The following is an 18,252-nucleotide window of genomic DNA, read 5'->3' on the forward strand; positions in this document are numbered from 1 at the left end:
TATCAAGATCTTTCCTACCTAGTTGGATTTGTTTATACCATTTGGGAGTAACCTGCTCTCCTACTGCTTTCATTAAGAGAAACCTCAGGCCAAGACCTCAGGATGCAACATCCCCACACTTTCAGAGTGGGCAGAACATGAAAAACACATCTGAAATTGGATCCCAAAGGTAATCCAGCTCGAGAGCCAAATGATCCAGGGATCTCAAAAACATGTACATTTTCTTGGCATTTATTTGGCAACTGGAGCCCATGTCAAGGCCATTCTACAGCTGACGACTCTATAGTTTAGGTACCCAACTCACTTTTGGAGATGTACAGCTCATTGTCTGGCTGTGGAGAGCTGGATTCTGGTCTTGGAACAGGAACTGGAGGTCTGCTTGCCATTTCCTGTGGGAAAGTATCTTGTTCCACTGAGTAGTATACGTCTTCACCATGCTGCTGGCAAACTCCTTCTTCTGAATCTGGCACATCCACACTACTGCCTACAACAGAGCAGAGTTTGTAAAAAATAAACCTGGCCACTTCACTGAACACTGGATCCTTCCAGGTGCATTATGTACCACATTCTTACCAAGCTGGCCATTTCACAGGCAAAAACATTCAGTTTTGCAATGACTTAAAGTGCCAAAGCCCTTCAGGTCAGGACTTGATAAAGTCACTAACATCTAGTAGCATGTAAGTGTTTGCCACTAAGCCTTTACCATCTGGTTTGGCGAAGAAAGCATAATGGAAAATCTCATAACTGTATTTAAGTATTCAATGAACAGTTCAATTAATTCCAGTAAATTAATATATCAGTTAACAAATCAAACAGAGTGCTGGTTTCCAAAAGCTACTTGTGATGGCCTACAAAGTACTACAGAGAATTTTTCCTGTGTCTGAAATGAGCAATCATCATCAGCTGACAATATGTTTGGTCTCAGAACAATGTGTCCCAGAAGGAGCTGAGTACACACATCCATACTTAACAAGCCCCGCTACCATTATACTACCTCATCATATCCATTCTGTTCTCACTCCTAACATGACTGCAAAATCATCAAATGCTGTCATATCTGATTTAAAAGCTAGCTTCCCTGTTTGCATGCTAGCAAAAGGAATTAAGAGCCCCTAGACTAACTTCCTACTCTGTTACCAAGTCACATGCAAATACCCTAACCAATGGATTAACTTTCTGATAGTGATGTTGTAACACCTATATGAGTCAATGCAATGGGACTGCCAGAGCATCAGTGTCAGCATGGAAAACAGAACAAGATGTTAAAAGCCCTAGATTTAATCTTGCTCTGAGTTCAGCTGGGTCACCCGCAAAAAGTGAACCAGTATCCCATGGAACCTGGTAAGTCAGGAAAAGGCTTGGACAACCAGATCACGCTCAGTGGTGACAGCATGGAGCTAAGGTCTAGCTTTGGTCAGAGAAGGCAGAAGGGAACACTGAAGAGGCAGAGCATAGATCAGGTTTTGGAGCCAGTAGTTCCTCTTCCTCTTTCTAGTCTGCTGTTTTCAATTAATGGACTTTTTACTAAAGCATCTACATTAAAATTCATCACTAGCTTGTGCTGCTCTCCTTTATACTCAGCCTCTGCCCATAAGGGGAGCCTGCACCCACATCAGGACACCAGAATTAATTCCCATCACAAAAGAGAGCCTTTCCTGAATTGGTACTAGCTGTGTGCTTGCACTTGCCAGTATACAGGGACTGGAACTAGAAATCACTCTTCCTCTTTGTTAAGAAACTAACTGCATTTGTGAAATCACCTCACAAGCTGCTTTTTCTGTTGTGCCTCATTTGTACCCAATAAAGCACAGCTGCCCACAAACAGTGTGGACTAACTCCTATCTTTAACAGAGCAAGGAGAAATCTCAAGTCCCATTTAGTTGCTTTTAACTGTGCTAGTGCCACCCCTCTCTCCAAACAGGTCTCACCTTCTAAAAACTTGCGGAGCATTGAGTCTTTCGTAGTTAGAGAAACTTCGTCTCCAGCAACTGGAGTGTCTGGTTTGGATTGAAGCATCTCTACATCTGGGAAAAAAAAAACCAAAAAAATGAAACAAAACAGGAAGATTAATCTGTTGATTATGCCCTTAAACATGTGGAACACTGTAATATAAGAAAATGATGTGAAATTTCTGACTAGACCTCTGGTTTATGGTGAAAATCAAAAAGGAAGCCAGGCATGACCAGACATTTGTGTCAAAAAAGGCTCCTAAGTTCCTGTGTTCACTCTTCACAAATATTTGCCAGCTGCCTGATGGTTACACTTGAGCATGACTAACATTGCCTAATGAGAAGTTCTGGCAAGGCTCCAAGCAGGCACCGAGGATTAGCTACTATCGAGAGTGTGCTGGCCAGGTGAAGATTTTGGCCTCTGCATCGTGCTCCTGAGGGGCCAAACTGTGTGGAAACTCTGACTTGGCAAAACAAGACATTACAGACAATGTGCCCGTGACACAGAAGATAGTATTTGTTTTGTTTATTGGATAAAAGTCAAAACAGCTGGCTGAGTTAATTAGTTGGACTGGAAGGTGTTTAAGGGGTCAGATGATAATTTAGTATTGAGAAAGGAGTGACAGCAAACAATAAGATACTTTAAGTCATTGTTTTGACATAAAGGATTCTGATTTTAAAAAGTGTTAACCTCACTGTAACCCTAAAACTAAAATAAAATATTAGGTATCCTCGCTTCTAATGATATCAAAACCAAGAGTGATATAAATCAAATGTTGTGAAATAACTATTACTGTGTAAATTAGATGGTTTGAGTTATGTCACAGAATATGACATACTTCTCTGTAAATGTCTTTTAAATATTTGCTGACCTATCTTATTTTTTCCTGCAAAGCTGAGGAGATTATGAAAAAGGGATAAGAAAATGCTAGCAAGATTTTGCTTTGTTAGAATGTTGTGGGTTTCTTTTAGATTATAATTGTCAAAGGACCCACTGACAATCATGTGAATGCACTCAACCTGGCTTTAACCTCCCAGGAGTAGCTCCAGCACAGCGGCAGCAACACTGCATGCTGCGTGGACTAACCACCCCAGCAGCTTCTCGAGAGCTCTGCAGTCCGTGCCAAGTTGTGTGCTGCTGGAGCTAATCTGCCCACCACCAACCTAACAAAGTTCACTTCAGTTATCACTGCACTACACGAAAGCACAGATTTGACATTTGAGAATCCTAAAGAATCAGCACTACAGACCTGTACTTTTTTGGGGGGAGCAATTTTTTCCACCTTGCAGCCACCTTGAATATTTTAAACATAGCTTTTAGAAATGAATCTGTAGCAAATTTAAGCCCTGAGGAAAGCCACTACTTTATGGACTTCGGAGCAGAATGGAAAGTGACAAGTGTGCAAAGTTTCTTCCATTCTCCGTGGAGGGAATGGTGTCTTCCCCATGTTCACTGCACTCTGCAGGATCACCAAACCAGCAGTGCAGCAGGATACTGCAGGATTTGTTTTCTGTCACACAGTAAATGTTGTTAAATCTAAGGAGAACTAATAAGCTGATAAAAGACACAATTACCACCTTGCTACCCTCTTGCACATGGGCCTGTCTTGCATACAGATGAGACCTAACATCTCACCCACATACCAAAAGGGGTAAGAAGTTCTCAGCTTCGTCAATGACACCTTCTGTTCCACTTGCTGCAAAAACAGGCTTGTGAGACAGAAGTGACAAGAAGCTGGCACACACAAACTCTGTATATCACAGGAAAGTTCCCAGATTTTCCTGAGACTATTGGAGAAAGTTGGTCTGAAGGGTTAGCAGGAAAAGACTTAAGTAATTCCTAGATGTCAGAATTTAGTAGCTAAAAGGTATTTATTCAAAGAGCTTCAGTTTCCCCTTACAAGGTTTAAAGCTTTAGAAGGGAGCTCAACCAACTTGTGAACAGACAGACATACAGAAAATAAGTTATGTCCTACAGACCCCTCACAATAGCCAAAATATCCATGTGTGGGCACCCTTTAGAAAGTAATAGCACCCTTCTCCCTTTAAACATTTGCAAACACTAGATGCCTGCACACGAAGCAAGCCACCTCTTTACAGAGACCAATCCTTTATTATGCATAACAAAACCTTCAATGTGTTGCAACTTTATAAGCAGTTACATTTTTGTGTACAATTCTCTCCATTTGCTCAAGGATGATAAGGAGGCTGCTGTTTCTCGCATTAACTAAGGAAAAAATTAAAATCAATAAGGACAGTGTTGAGAGCTTGATCTCAAGAGAATAAAAATGGTGGAGGAGGGAAACAACATGCAAGAGAGTAGAACTTATTGCATTGCAACTTACATGTGACCTAACATCTACTCTTTAGGCGTTGGAAGTCTGCAAACTACAGGCCAACGGGTTTTAGTCAGCTGAAACTCTCTAGGAAAAAGGATTAAAGCTCTGCATGAAACTCACACTATCTAGGGTCTGAGTGTCCATGCAGTTTATAGATTACACAAACAGTGCTAAGGGTCTGGACATTTTTTCCACCAGCCCTTTGCCACTGCCAGTGTCTGAGCTTGGACAGAGGAAATACAGCCTTACTCTTTCCCCAAATAAAACAGCATAATAGCACGCACACACACAAATCCAGCAGTTTAGCCTTCACACAAATCAAACCGGTTTTCAGCACTTTCAAGAGCCCTTGCTCTCAGAGTCCCTCTTGCGCACAAAATCAGCAGGAGGTGGTGGTGAAAGGAAAGCAGAAAAAGCAAAGCACTACCTGATGCAACGATTAATGATAAGAAATTAAATAAGGCAATTCAATCTCATTATTAGAGAACAGCAAACAAGGTAACAGCAGGAGCTAGTAAATTCCCACTGATTTGGTTAGGAATACTTCATGATCTATGCTGCTCAGGGCATTAAGACCTGCCTGGGAAGGAATGCTCCCCTCCAGCAGAAGGGGGGGCAGTGTTCTGTATATGAACAAAACCTTTTACTTTTTTTTTTTTTAAATTTCATCATTATCTCAAAACTTAAAGGGACAAGTAGTAACTCCATACAGGTGTGTGTAACTCTCATGCAACATCAATTTAAGTAAAACTGGGTCCTTGCACAGCTTCTGAACTTTCTCTAAGTGTTTCCCCAGGACCAAATGCAGAGAGAAAAATGCATTGAAAAATCACAAGTCAGATAAGAATGCAAGATCTAACAGAACACTCTGGTGTTCAAGTATTTGCTACTACTTTTAATGCACTACAAGGGCTCCAGTCCTGTGTTATCTCTTTCTCAAACCAGTTCCTGACAGACAAATGACCTTGTGATATCTGACCTGCCTTTGATCAGTGTCTGAAAAACTGTGATGGAAGCACATCTTGATCATAGTAAATGGGCATGCTGCCTCAGTATGGCTACACTTCAAATAACCCAGGTATTGTCCTCTACACCACAGCCATAACTACTCACATAAGGGCTACTCTGACCTAGAGAAAGTACCTCAGTAGAAACTGATTGTGATTTCCTAGGGAGCTTTTTATCCTCACAAACCTTTAAGCCATTACAAAAGCTGAAACCCTTCATTTGTGATGGCAGTTCTAAACCAGCCAGCACTCCCACTAATTTCAGTGCTGAGCATTGTGCCAATGTAAACTTACCTGTTACAATAAAGGTAGATTTTAAGGACAGTTCAGACAAGCTGTAAATATTCTTTAGACAAAGACTAACAGACTACATAAAAACCCAGAGATTTTCAGTAAAAGACTTCTGCATGGAAGATTGACATACAGGAGCAATACACTAGGAGAACTCTAGAAGAAGCAGGAAAAGTGCTCATATTCCCAGCTGAAGTATTACACATAAGCCATATACAGCATCTCACCAATGAAGAAAACATTTTAAAACACAGACTCATTCAGCTCTGCCTTTCATCAAAGGAATCATAAGTACCTAGTTTAGTGACAGCTTGAGTTTTTACCTTTCCAGTCCTACTATCCCTGCAGAGCCTGCAGCGCACTTGCACACCAGGAGCAGTTCCTGGTGTGGATCCCAGAGACCTCTGCCACCCTGCTGATGTGGCTGTGCTTGCAGAAGCTTCACCTAAAAGACATATGCCTGCTGGGCCTGGGCTACTGAGGAGGCTTAAAGAAAGCAGCCTGGCTTAGGCTTCAAATGCACAACCTTTCCTAGCTCTCAGTCTCCATGCCTGTCAGCCAAGCAGGCTCTGTTTCTTGAATTCATCCAAAACACCAGCCAAACTCCCTCCTGAGATCTGTCGGAGTAAGGCAGGAAAACCTGTGTACTTGAAGTGTTTAACTTAATGTGGCTTGTTTGACAGAAACAGGCAAGGGGACAGGCACACAAGCCACTGAGAGAGCAGACTGAGGGAGGTGGTGATCTTCAGCAGGGAAGAAGAAACAAGCGCCTTAAAACAATTAGTTCTTCCTCTGCAGGGCTGGCAAATGGTTTTCTTGTCAGGAAGCTATTCTGATCTAAATCTGCACCAATACAAGAATATTTTCAGAGATGCTTTTCAGAGTCCAGTTCAAAGTGGTTGATTACAGGGAGCTTGATTTGCATGCACAAAAGAAAGGAATATCCCCTGCATAGTTTCTGGGAGATCTGGACATTTCGGGGGTAGAAGACAACAAGTTTGGGTTAGTGGTTTTAAACACATTATTTCCCCCTTCACAGACTTAATCAATCAACCCCATTCAGAGGTGCACTGATTGCAGGCAGAGCTTCCAAACATCTAGAAACTCTCTCTCTCTACTGCAAACAGCAGCAGCTTTGTTCCTTATAAATCAAACCAGCCTTACTGCTTATCTCTACCTGAAGGCAGAATAATCCCAGCTTTGGTAGCAAAATTATCCCTGCAGCAGCCAAACAAAACAAAGAAGCGTTTGATTTCAGGCAGAGAACCAAGAAAGTCTTCTGGACTCCATAATCAACAACATGTTCTATAACATCATTTAATCTAAAAGAGAAGAAAACCAGCCCAGGACAGACATAACCTATAAGTAAATGTATTTCGGTAAGAAAACATTATCCCTGACGCAGCACACTTAAAACTGCAGAAACACTAGAAGTTCTTATGCATAGAAGTTCTTATAACTTAAACTGTTACAAGCTAGATTCTCTGCTCATTGTGGGAATCATAAAATATATCAGTGGGATGAAGTCTGACCAAATAGGTAGATAAGTAAGAACAGCAAATTTACAATTTCTTAATATAGATACTTAACTTGATATTTGCAGTGACTGAATACTTGCAGCCTCACTGAATATTAATGGAATAGTAAAAAAGTTAAACATCTGCATATTTATCAGAATTAGCTCTATATTTTTAGCAATAAACCAAGTGGATTAATGATTTTTCAATTATAATCTCTTCAGTACATATATTTCTAGATGTTGGTTTTCTTTTGTTGAGGTAGAATCTCAGCTCTTGTTTTTCACTTTCCCAGTTCTCCATAAAACCATAGCATGTTCTTTTCCACTAGGGTCTGTAAGGCAGAGTGTCCCTACCTCCCTGGATCTCAGGAGGGAGAATCAGGACATGGTAGAAAATTTTGTCTCTTCAAAATACTAATTCTCTTGTTCAAGGTTCAGAGAGCCCTCAAAGCACTGAGTAAACAGCTCTTGGTCTTGTAGACTGGCAATCAAAGAAAGGTTTAGAGCAATTTTATCAGCCATGCAACATCAGAACTGGAGGATGGTTTCCTCATGGTAAGAGCAGAAAATCTATAACGAGCCCTTACTCTGAAACTCAACTGAGGTGCTACTGTGTGTAAGAGAGACAAGTCAGCTTAGGCCTCTTGGACGGGGGCTCTGAACAACCTGATCTAGTTGAAGATATCTTTGCTCATTGTAGGGGTGTTGGACTAAGTGACCTTTAGAGGTCCCTTCCAACCCAAACCACCCTACGATTCTGTAATTCTATAAATATACATACAAAGATCTTCCGGGGCACCAGGGACAAATCCAGCCATGGATTCATAAAGCTCTTCATCAGATCCAGGATTCAAGGAACATTTCATTAGCAGATCAGTGGACAGATGAGCCATAGACTCATAAACAGATTCATCCTCCTCGCCTTGCATGAGCTCTTCCTTAATGTGACTCTTCAGCATATCTGCAGTTTCCTGCAGAGAAAGGAGGGCAAGAAAAAAAATCCAACACATTCAAGTCTCATTTAAATAAAGAAACTGGAGAATCAAAGCAAGCTAAAGATATCTCACTCTCCCTTGACTGATGGAAAAAACCTTCTAAAAGTAGCCATTCCCAATGACTAAGACTTCTCAGAGGAATTAAATCCCCTCTACAGCTGTCTTGGCCCTGCCTTCAAGATCTCTGTTGTATTAATAGGTAATGAAGGTGAGAAACAAGTTGGTGCTGGCACACTCTGACTACTGATTACAGCCTCTCCTCCCCTCGCTTTCATGCCCTACCTCATGTCTGTAAACTCCTAGAACACAAGCAAAGCTCATTCTAAAAATACAAATGCTTGTCAAATGCTATTTTGGGGTAAGCATAACTGACCAGAAGGGGGAAAGCTTGCCACATGTGGAACACTTACAAGAAAGCAAAGTTTTAGCTTTGATGTCGATTCAGTTTCAGTTTCTTGCCATTAGCAGCAGCACGTTCACACCCAGAGTGGGAGTACACAGACCCCTTTCTGTGAGATTAACAGGAAACCTCACAGCACGCAGCTGTTCATGTAATACAGGCAACTTTCAATTCACAGGACAGCAGAACCCTTTTCTCACATATTTGCAACATGGGGCGGGGGGGGTTGGGGCGGTGAGCAGATCTTCACCAAACTGTGCAAGGGAGCAAAATATAAAGCTTCGTCCCAGCCCCCTCCTCAAGCTCCAACTATGTCACAAGCACAACCACCTTAACCAGTTGCAGAACTGCAAGATATTCTTCCATCCACAACAGCTACCTTATGGGCCTTCAGTCCACACGACATGTGTGTCTACACATCTTCCTTCCTTTCACAGACAAAACAGGTCAGGCAGGTAGCTCATTTGATGTGTTAGAGAGGTGCAGAGGAACTTTTGACAAGAGAGAAAATTAGCTGAGTAAAGAGGTTTACTGGAATTTTCAGATACCCATACTAGTAGTACTTCTAGCCACTACCTTGCAGTGGACACACAGGTGCAGATCATTTGTGTGCTCTGGTACTAAGCTGCACTAGCCAGATGGTCAGTAGCAGGATCTACTCTCAACACAGGTCTGTCACTGTGCTGGTGGAGAGGAGAACACAGGAGAAGCAGAGTACTGCCCTAAGATGTTGGAAAGGCTTCCTAAGCATTTCTCGCTTACCTAATGCAAAGATTTTAATTACACAATTTACAGTTTCTGCATCTCTCCTGATCTCAGAACAGGGAATGGCATTTATTTAGCTCTAGCGTATAATGCTAGGTTCACGCTTATTTCAAGAAGCAAGCCCCAAGTTGCCTGGTGCAGCTGGAGTCAGGTCCATCCCGACATGTCAAAGTGCCATTTTCTGGGAATGGGGCTAGCTCAAAGAGAAGTGAATTGGGCTCCCAGACAGAACAAGTAGGAAACAGAAAGCTATCCTAATGCAGAAATGGAAGAAATAGATTTGGAGCCGGCAGACTACACAGATGAGGTGTGAATAAGCTAATAAGCAATCCAGACTGCACTATGACTAATCAGAGAGCACCCCAGATTGTACCTTCCCAAACATATTCCCTTCCCATATTAGTCCCTAAAGTAAGCAGGATGAAGGGGCTGTAGTTTTCCCAAGATCAGAGGTTAGAAGAGTATACCAGGCACCAACCACATCCCTGCAGAAACTTCATTAGAAGGATGGATGATAAAGGAACCCAGCACGGTAGTGTCTGCTTCCATCTTATCTGCTGTGCAAAAGCCCCAAGAACTTCCTCAGCTCCAGAGATGCACCCAACCCTCCAGCCTGGAATCTTTCAGCATGGTTAGATGTCTGTCTTCTACATCCTACCATACCACACTGCAACCTTTATTAGCCCATCACTACTGCTCCCACAACATCAAGTGCCAAGCTTGGTGCCACTGCCCACACTTGCTGTGGGACAGCGCAGGACTGCTGCTTCCTCTTACCACATATTCATCAATGAACTGGCGGAGGTCCTTAAAGCCATGCTTTTCTGCAATAGTGTTTGGATAGTGGCCATACTTGTTGGCTACACTGTAGGCCTGCAGTGCTCCAGGGCATGTCAGCAGCAAGGCAGTGAGGTTCTTCAGCCCATATCTTGCAGAAAAGTGAAGCAGTGTTGGCAACTCCTCATCCCGCTGATCTGTGAGAAAATGAGCCTGTTAGAATCCAAGTTTCTCTCTAACAGCAACAGAGCCAGTAAGTGAGAAACCAAGTTCCTAGCAAATACTCACACCAAAGCAGATGTGAAAGCGCTGAAAAGTATAAATACATTTTCAAAATGGAACTAACCTTGCAGAAATCAACTGAAGTACCTAGTGCATCTCAAGGCTTAAGTCCTATGACCTCTAGTGGGGAATCTGGCACCGTACCAGTGAAACATATCTAGGATCACAGGTTTGCAAGGACCTCTTAGATCATCATTCCAGTAGGATAAAGCTGCTGTAAGGCAACCATGTCATGGTGCCTCACCAATCAAACTGCTTAGTGCCCACTGTGCACCTTAGAGCAGAGTCACAGGGTTGAGGGTAAAGGACTTGGCTGGGAAGAAATGCCATATGGGACTGGAAGAAGAACAAGTGAAGAAAATATGAGAGACATTTTGGGGAGCATCATCTTTTCACTTTGGTTGTGTTTGAAGGTGTCTACATAGCTGCATCTGTCGCAGTGCAAGGAAGTGAGACTGGTGCATGTAATAAAAAAGGGTCACCTGACCCAAACAGCAATCCCCAATCTATAGGCATCATGAGAAACTGAGCTTCTTGACTGAGATCCAAGATTTTTGAGACAGCCTGTTCAGGTATCAGACACTTCAGTGTTAATGCACTCCAAGGTAAAACAACTGATCCAGATGAAGTTTAAAAAGAAAACAAAAATCTTTCAACTTACTTGTTGTCATATCTTCTTCTTCCAGCTGGTTTATTCCAAACAGATGTAAGCCACTGGCAGGAATGTTCTTCTTCAGTGACTCAGTCAACAGTTTGTCCAGTTCTTCTATGCTGTATGGCACAATTTTAAAGGCCTGGAGATAAATGAAAAATTATTTTGTTTGGGGGAGACTGGAGATTCAGTTAAGGTGATATTTATAAAGTGTTTCGTTATATAGAGTATATCAGAAAATGGTAGACTGAAGGTAGAAATGTTCAGGTCAAGCAAAGGACATTAATAGCTTCCTGGTCCAGAAATAGAGTGTCACTAATCTGCGCAGATGAGAACCATACACTTCACAAGACAGAGTACAATGAGAAAGTCACTCATGCAACTGGAAGCACAGAAAACTGTTATTTCCTACTTTTTGACAGGTATAATCTTAGTTTTGATACTGTTCCAATGAAGTGTCACTCCTGCTTTAAGCATGAACTAGCTCATTTTTAATTGCTCTGGTGTACACTCTGGGTTTGGTTTTTGGACTGGTTCTTAACCAAAGACTGAGAAGCATGCCTGTTCCCAAATAGAGGCACAGCCCAGTACCAACTGCTCCACAACTTGAACTAAAAAGAAAGGGGAAGACAGTCTCTCCAGCCCCAGGTACACTGGTGACTAACAAAACTACTCTGTAGGCTTCCGCTACACGGTTGATCAGGGACACGCAGGCAGGCAGCAAAGACAACACATCTGGAGAACTTGCTTGTGCAAGTTTTACCCCTCTAATAAGGTTCAGGTACCCCAGCAAAACATGAGAACTGAGGAGTGGCTTTAAAGAAATAAATGCTAAGAATAAACAAATAATTTTATGTTACTCTTCTTCATTCGGCTAGCATGAATATTTGCTGCCTTTTCACATCTTCTCCAAGAACACTTAGATACAAATTTCCAAACAATTTATTTCTTTACTGTATTTTCCGTTATATCAGGTTCTGTCATCCCAGTCTTTTCAAGTCATCAGGGTCTAAATGTGAGTGTTGACTGACTGCAGTTTTTGTTAGTTCAATAGCCTGAGTCATGCTAGCCAGCTATTTGCTGCAGAGACAGAAAAAGCACCCAATGCTTTCACTAAAAGGGGATATTAAGGTTAAGTGAAAATCCCTAAATAACCTTGCAATCCTTCGTTTCAGAAGAGCTATTTCATGGCAAGCAGTTTTGCTTATGTCTACTTGTGTAGGCTCTGAAAGAGCCAATTTCCAAAGCAGCTGTTTGCTGGAGTCATTACCTGGCACATGAACTGTACCGGGTTGGCTGCATTAGCCAACAGACTGCTGATTTCCTCCATGTCGGTGTGATAGGTGACACTTGCTGCTCCCACCATCAAATCCCCTGAATATATCTGCAGAGGTACTGTCCCAGAGGTTAAATCTGAAAAGAAAGAGAAGAAATCACTGTCAAAGAAACAATGGGAATAGGTCTACCTCACATACCTTGAGTTTGGCGATACTGCCAGCTAAATACCAAAACAGTTTCTGTTTTATTGAATTAATGAGGAGTAAGGAAAAAGGAGATTATGTTGGTCTGAACACTAGGTAGGAAAGTACTTTGGAACTGCCTTCTTCATAGTTACATCAATGCACATCACCTGTGACCTGCTAGGTCTTCTGCTAACAGTAGACTGGACCACTAATGTTAACATTACACCATCCCAAACTAGAAAGCCTCCCATCTCTCCACACCTGACTTCCTCTGGCACAGTCTCTAAAACATGCCATAAAATATGAGAGCTGGGGAAGGAGGGGAGAAAAAACAGAAATTCACTAGGGGTTTTGCAACCCCTGTCAGCTGTACTAGTCTCTGAATGAAATCAACTTAAAAGAATTCCAAGCTTTGCAACTTGACCCATGCCTAGGATTTATCTCCTGCTTGCATCTTGGGAGCTTCTTGATGTTTTATTCAGTGTGCATTCATAGCTCTGAACCTGCTCTTTCAAAACCAAATATTTTGAATCCCAGTGAAATTAATCTTTCTCTGTATATGTGCTTGGCTGTCAACAACTCAGGAACTGATGAAGAGAATTAAAAATATATTTCTTACTATTAGAAACTGCAAAACTTACATAGTTGTACACTTCATCAATATGAAGGTCATGTTTATAATTCAAAGTGCAAGTTAGTTTCCAGGTCCATGTTTAAACTATAAATCTCAATTTAAGACAGATTAAGTTGAACATTTTTATGGGGGTGAGGTCACCTTCTATAAATCAGTCCACCTCACTGAATTAATAGGAGTCACTATAATGACTATTAATCTGTATTCTCAGGTCTGCCACAATGACTCTTCAAGAGGACACACCAAAGTAGTTAGAATAAAATCATGCCAGGAAATTACTATCAATCTGTAAGGCTCAGAAATCTTGCCCCTAAAGTTTAGTGAATCTGACGTTTAGACAACCTACAGTTTTGTAAATATAAATATCTAGAGTGACAGAACATATGTAAATTGAAAGGTAAGCCAGGATAAATAGTTTCAGTTCTGATCACAGAGAGATCAACATTAAACACATGCTGTTACAGTCATGCAATTATTTACTGGCACTTACCTTTCTCTTGGTGCCCTGCCAATACTAATGTGGTGGTGATTATAACATGCAGCTAAGTTCAAAGTGCTTTACAAGCTGCAAACTGCTCTCAGAACTCCCAGTAAGGTGTTTCTACACTGCAACCCTGCTGAGGGGAAAACAGAGCCCCCAAGCAGAAGTCTATCTCAATTCCTCATCACAAAAGCATCACAAAAGAGAATGCGAGTTCAATATTTCCCAGCCCCAAATCCTCCTGTGCTGCAACCTTTACCCTTATCCCTCTGGAACTTTTCAGGACAAGCAGGCTGAGATAGGAAGAAGCAGTGGGGTGAAGAGAGGAGGGAAATCTCAGCCGAGCTTACTTGGAGCCTCCACAGAGATTGTGTACTCATTCTCCATCTCAGCCAGCACACGCACAGACGATGCATTCTCTGGAGAGAATTCAACTTCAGTTTTCACTTCACCATCTAGTTTACATTTCATGATAATATAAACTGTTGTCTGCACCTAAGAGAAAAGGCATTACAACATGCACATTCATAACATAAGAACACTTCGTTAAGTTCCTTTTCTAGGGATTTTGTTGGCAGATGAAAATTTGTTAGTTGCAATGACATTTTCATAGTCCTGAATATTTTTCATGAGCATCTTCCAGTCATGAAGTAACTGGGCAGCTGGCTTCTGTTACAGTTTGCACCAGCATAGATACATGCATTAAGGTGATAAAACTCCAGACTTATCAACTAGATTTATAAACTGACTAAAGCCAGATTTATAATACTATTTATTTTCAACTCTATCACTCTCTTCCCTCAAGCAGCACAGCCCCATTCTAAACAGAAAAAAAGGAAGAAACTTTCAGTATGAGGGGATGCTATACTAAAAAATACTGGTTTACAGATGGAAAGCCATGATCCAAGCTCTTTGGAGTCACTTGCAGGACATGCACCAGAATTGTCATATTAACTCTACAGCCTGGATGCAGTCTAATTGGCTCATTACAATCACTTTACTCCACTTGTCACCCTTAAATCTCACTAGAATGTAAGACGGGAAGTCAAGAGTGTGAACCTGCCTCACAGCACACATGGCAAACAGCAATGTTAATGAGACTTTCTGTCAATAATTGACATTGCAGCCTAGAAAACAGTGGGCACTGCACGGTGCCAGGCTATTTCTCGGCCCAGGGCACTGAGCTCATGAAACAGAGACCCTGAGGACAGCAGGCTGGGAGGGAAGGTGACAGAAAAGGAATTAGGGACTAATTCCCAGGCCTGTAAAGCTGTTCATTACTGAGCAGTATAATGGGTTGCACAAGCCCACAGTAACAATGTAGCCCAAGGAGGTGACATACAGTACCCCACAACGTATGCGGTCAGGCTGCACCACCAGGTGGTCCCCAGTGCTCTTGGATGATCCGTGTCCTTCACTCATGGCAAGTCTGTGGGGGTAAACTGGGTTCTTCTCGTCTTCCGTTTCTGTATCAGTCACAGAGTCACAGCCTGAGTCTAAAAGAAAGCATACAGAGTTCTGTTACATCACTCCCCTTTGCTGAAAATGCATATCATGCACATCCATGCTGAAAACCAGCCAGGGAAATGGTGGGGTGAAACTTGCTATTCTTCTCAAAGTAATGCTTAGAAAAGGGGATCTAGTCAAAGAAAGGGAAACTACAGAGCTTCCTCTTTTATTTCCTTATGTGGAGAACACCCATAAAGACACAAAAGTGCTGGAGTAGCACTGAACATGCTTACAAAACAAAAAACAATGCCACTAGTTGCTGAGATGGATAGTTCCTTCTCACATTAGACAGGGAAACTAGTATGTCAATATCTAATACAAGAATGATTGGCAACTGGACTCATCTGACTCCAGCTGAACTTTGAGTACATTGTAGGATGGGCAGCAGCCTTTAGTCTTCCTCTCCGAAAGCAAATGAAGAAAACCAACTTTTATTTCATTTCATTTCAGTAGCATCTTTAGTTTTCTGGATCCTGCTTATGTTGCTCACCCCAACTCCCAAGTTCATTAGTGTGTCACCAAAATACACCATGAAGCAGTAGTTTGAAGGGATCCTGTTCTTCAAGCAAGAAAGATAAGCTCCTGTGCCCATACAACAGTGAAACTGAAACCCAGAGCCTTTGTGCTGAAGAATAACAGTACTCTACCCAAACAGACCGAAGAGTAGAAGTAAATGCATGTAACCCTACAATCTGCGTGTACAAAACAATGTTCTCATTCTTGTTTCCCAGTAATAGCATGGATATTGACGGAAGAGCAAACTGAAATTATATCACTGGCTGCAAAAGAAAGCCTAGCAAGAATTAAAATAGATTACAGGCCTCCTACCCCTGCTAGGAAACACTTTTCCCAGCTAGAGAAAGGAAACAGACAATTTTGTATCTACTTAGTAGAGAGCACTTTCTTATCTAGTTTCTACCTCTTGATTCACATGATTCACACCGTTTTTCCCACCTCCCAAAACATCTGGTGAAAGTCACTGATTTCCCCTTGCCAGAAGACGAGCATGAAATCTTGAAACTCTATCTGCCATGGCCAAAACTTTTAAACCCCGCAAAAATGTGGAGCCGTCAAGGACTTCAGACAACATTTTGAAAGTTATTTGTTATTGACTACTTACTGTAAAACACATCTATGAAGAGCAGTACAAATTATTTACTAGATGAAAGCTCAAATTTGGACTGGCAGAGGTTTTATATTAGTAAAAAATGATTTTAAATGCTCAGTCCTGATAAGACCTAAGTGATCAACCACACTGTCTAATCTGTGGCATTCATACAGCGAAGTTGCCAACAGTCCAGGTTTTACTCAAAATCCCCCACCATCTGGGTACATTAAGTTTCCACAAAACAAGAGAGTCAAAGTTATTAAAGCAGGCTTATATTCATGGCCTGCTAGTTTCAAACAGTGAAGCTAGAAGCCAGGTAGGAATTTAAATCTAGACTGCTTCATTATTATAATTACCAAAGGCTTAAACTCAGGTCATTTGAAATTCTTTGTCATGTACTTCTAAATTTTTTTTCTATACATTTAAATGGGATTTTATGAATTATACAAATGCAACTTTGCTTTCAGGAGACAGGCTTTAAGCCACAAAATTTTAGCAAATCATTTAGCTGACATTTTTTTCACAAACAGTAGTGTATATATGCTTAACTTTAAGTAAGTGAATCACTCCACATGGCAAGGAAACCTGCTCACATGAGTACAAGTAGATTGTTGCTTTGATGTTTGCTGCAGAAAGAGTAAAGCAAAAAAATCTGCAGCTCAGCTCTATAAAGTTCAAATAAGGCATCACCACCAACATCAACATTTCTTGGAACAAACCTAGTACAGTACATGTAATTTAGCAAATAGATTTTAAAACTGCACCAACATAAATACACAGATTTGACTAAGAAACTACTTTGACACAAGCCTATAAACTTAAGGTGGTCTTTTTGGATTTTCAGACAGTGGTACTAAGTATTACAGAAAACAGACTGACGTTTTAAATTCCTTAACTCAATATTTTAATTGATACTGTCCAAAGTCATCAGCTGCAAGAGGCAGACTCCAGTTTTGGGAACCCTTCTCTTACAGAAAGGTGGCTACTCCCACCTGGGAGTGTGACACTGCCCAGCTGCACCGTAGAAAATAAAGCACTGGTCCCACGTCCTTCACTCACGTGACAGCTGCCACGTCAGGCGTTTGGCACATGCAGAGCAAGGCACCAGGTCTTTTGGGGAGGAGGAGAAGAGGCAACTGTGACCAGAAGTGTCTCTAATCTCTGTTGGTTTTTTCCCAACATGACTACATCACAAAGACTAAGCTCATTGCAGATGAGAGCAAATGACCAAATTGCAGCAAAGCATTAATGTTCCTGTAACATATCCACAAGCTGACAGTGGCCAGCATCCTGACACTGAGGGCATCATTCCCACCCCAATGTGGAACCATTAGTGTAGTAATTTGTACCTCACTTGCCCACCACATCGTCTGTTTCAGAGGAAAATGAAACCTAAAGCTATGGATCTCAGCTACAACATCTACAGTAAGCAAGGATAATAGGCAAGCAAAGACAGAACAAGCCCCCTGGTCTTTCTGCTTTACTGATGTTATTTGATATTAGAGACAAATTAACAGATAAGACTTTTTTAAGAAGTTGGGACATTGCCTGGTCCTGTTTTGCACTTCCGCATTCTCCTAACAGAGTTGACTGCCCGGAGGTGATATGTAAGAACAGAGCTGTTAGGTAATATGGGAAGAAGCAAGCAATGTTAATCAGTAACTGGATTAACAGCTGACGCAACAGGCACTCAGTTTCGGGTATGAATTATTCATCTGTTTTTTCATTCAGAAAATTCTGAAATTCCAAATTACCAACTTCTCACATAAGCAGTGAAGTAATGCTACAGTCATCTTGCAAGTTCTAGTGATGGGCTTCTGACTTGTGAACATGCAAGTACTAGAAGAGGAAAGCATCCCATTACATTCTATATATCCATTCTCTAAAGATACTTGAGTAATGGCAACTCACTTGCATATACAGATTCCAGAATTATATCATCGTAACGATACTACGATTTTATGATTCTCTGATACCCAGGCTAGAGAGTCCACCACTGAGGAGATGAACAGAATCATTAGAAAACTAAGTGAATACCTGAATTGAGCTTCTCCATGAGCAGCTGCTGTAGTCAACAGCTT

General features: G+C 41.5%; 1 protein-coding gene across 1 annotated transcript in view; it reads right to left on the reverse strand.

Annotated features, from left to right (window-relative positions):
- Positions 1–18,252, reverse strand: part of PIK3AP1 (phosphoinositide-3-kinase adaptor protein 1) — a 43,837-nt gene that overhangs the window by 7,201 nt on the left and 18,384 nt on the right. The window contains exons 3-10 of the mRNA XM_080348115.1: positions 14,902–15,050; positions 13,905–14,049; positions 12,247–12,389; positions 10,986–11,118; positions 10,043–10,239; positions 7,887–8,076; positions 1,929–2,024; positions 305–484 (exon numbers count right to left, since the gene is read on the reverse strand). Coding sequence (XP_080204241.1) covers positions 305–484; positions 1,929–2,024; positions 7,887–8,076; positions 10,043–10,239; positions 10,986–11,118; positions 12,247–12,389; positions 13,905–14,049; positions 14,902–15,050 — 1,233 coding nt within the window. The remainder of the gene's footprint in view (positions 1–304; positions 485–1,928; positions 2,025–7,886; positions 8,077–10,042; positions 10,240–10,985; positions 11,119–12,246; positions 12,390–13,904; positions 14,050–14,901; positions 15,051–18,252) is intronic.

This window comes from Nesoenas mayeri (assembly GCF_963082525.1).
Source record: "Nesoenas mayeri genome assembly, chromosome: 7".
Lineage (NCBI taxonomy): Eukaryota > Metazoa > Chordata > Aves > Columbiformes > Columbidae > Nesoenas > Nesoenas mayeri.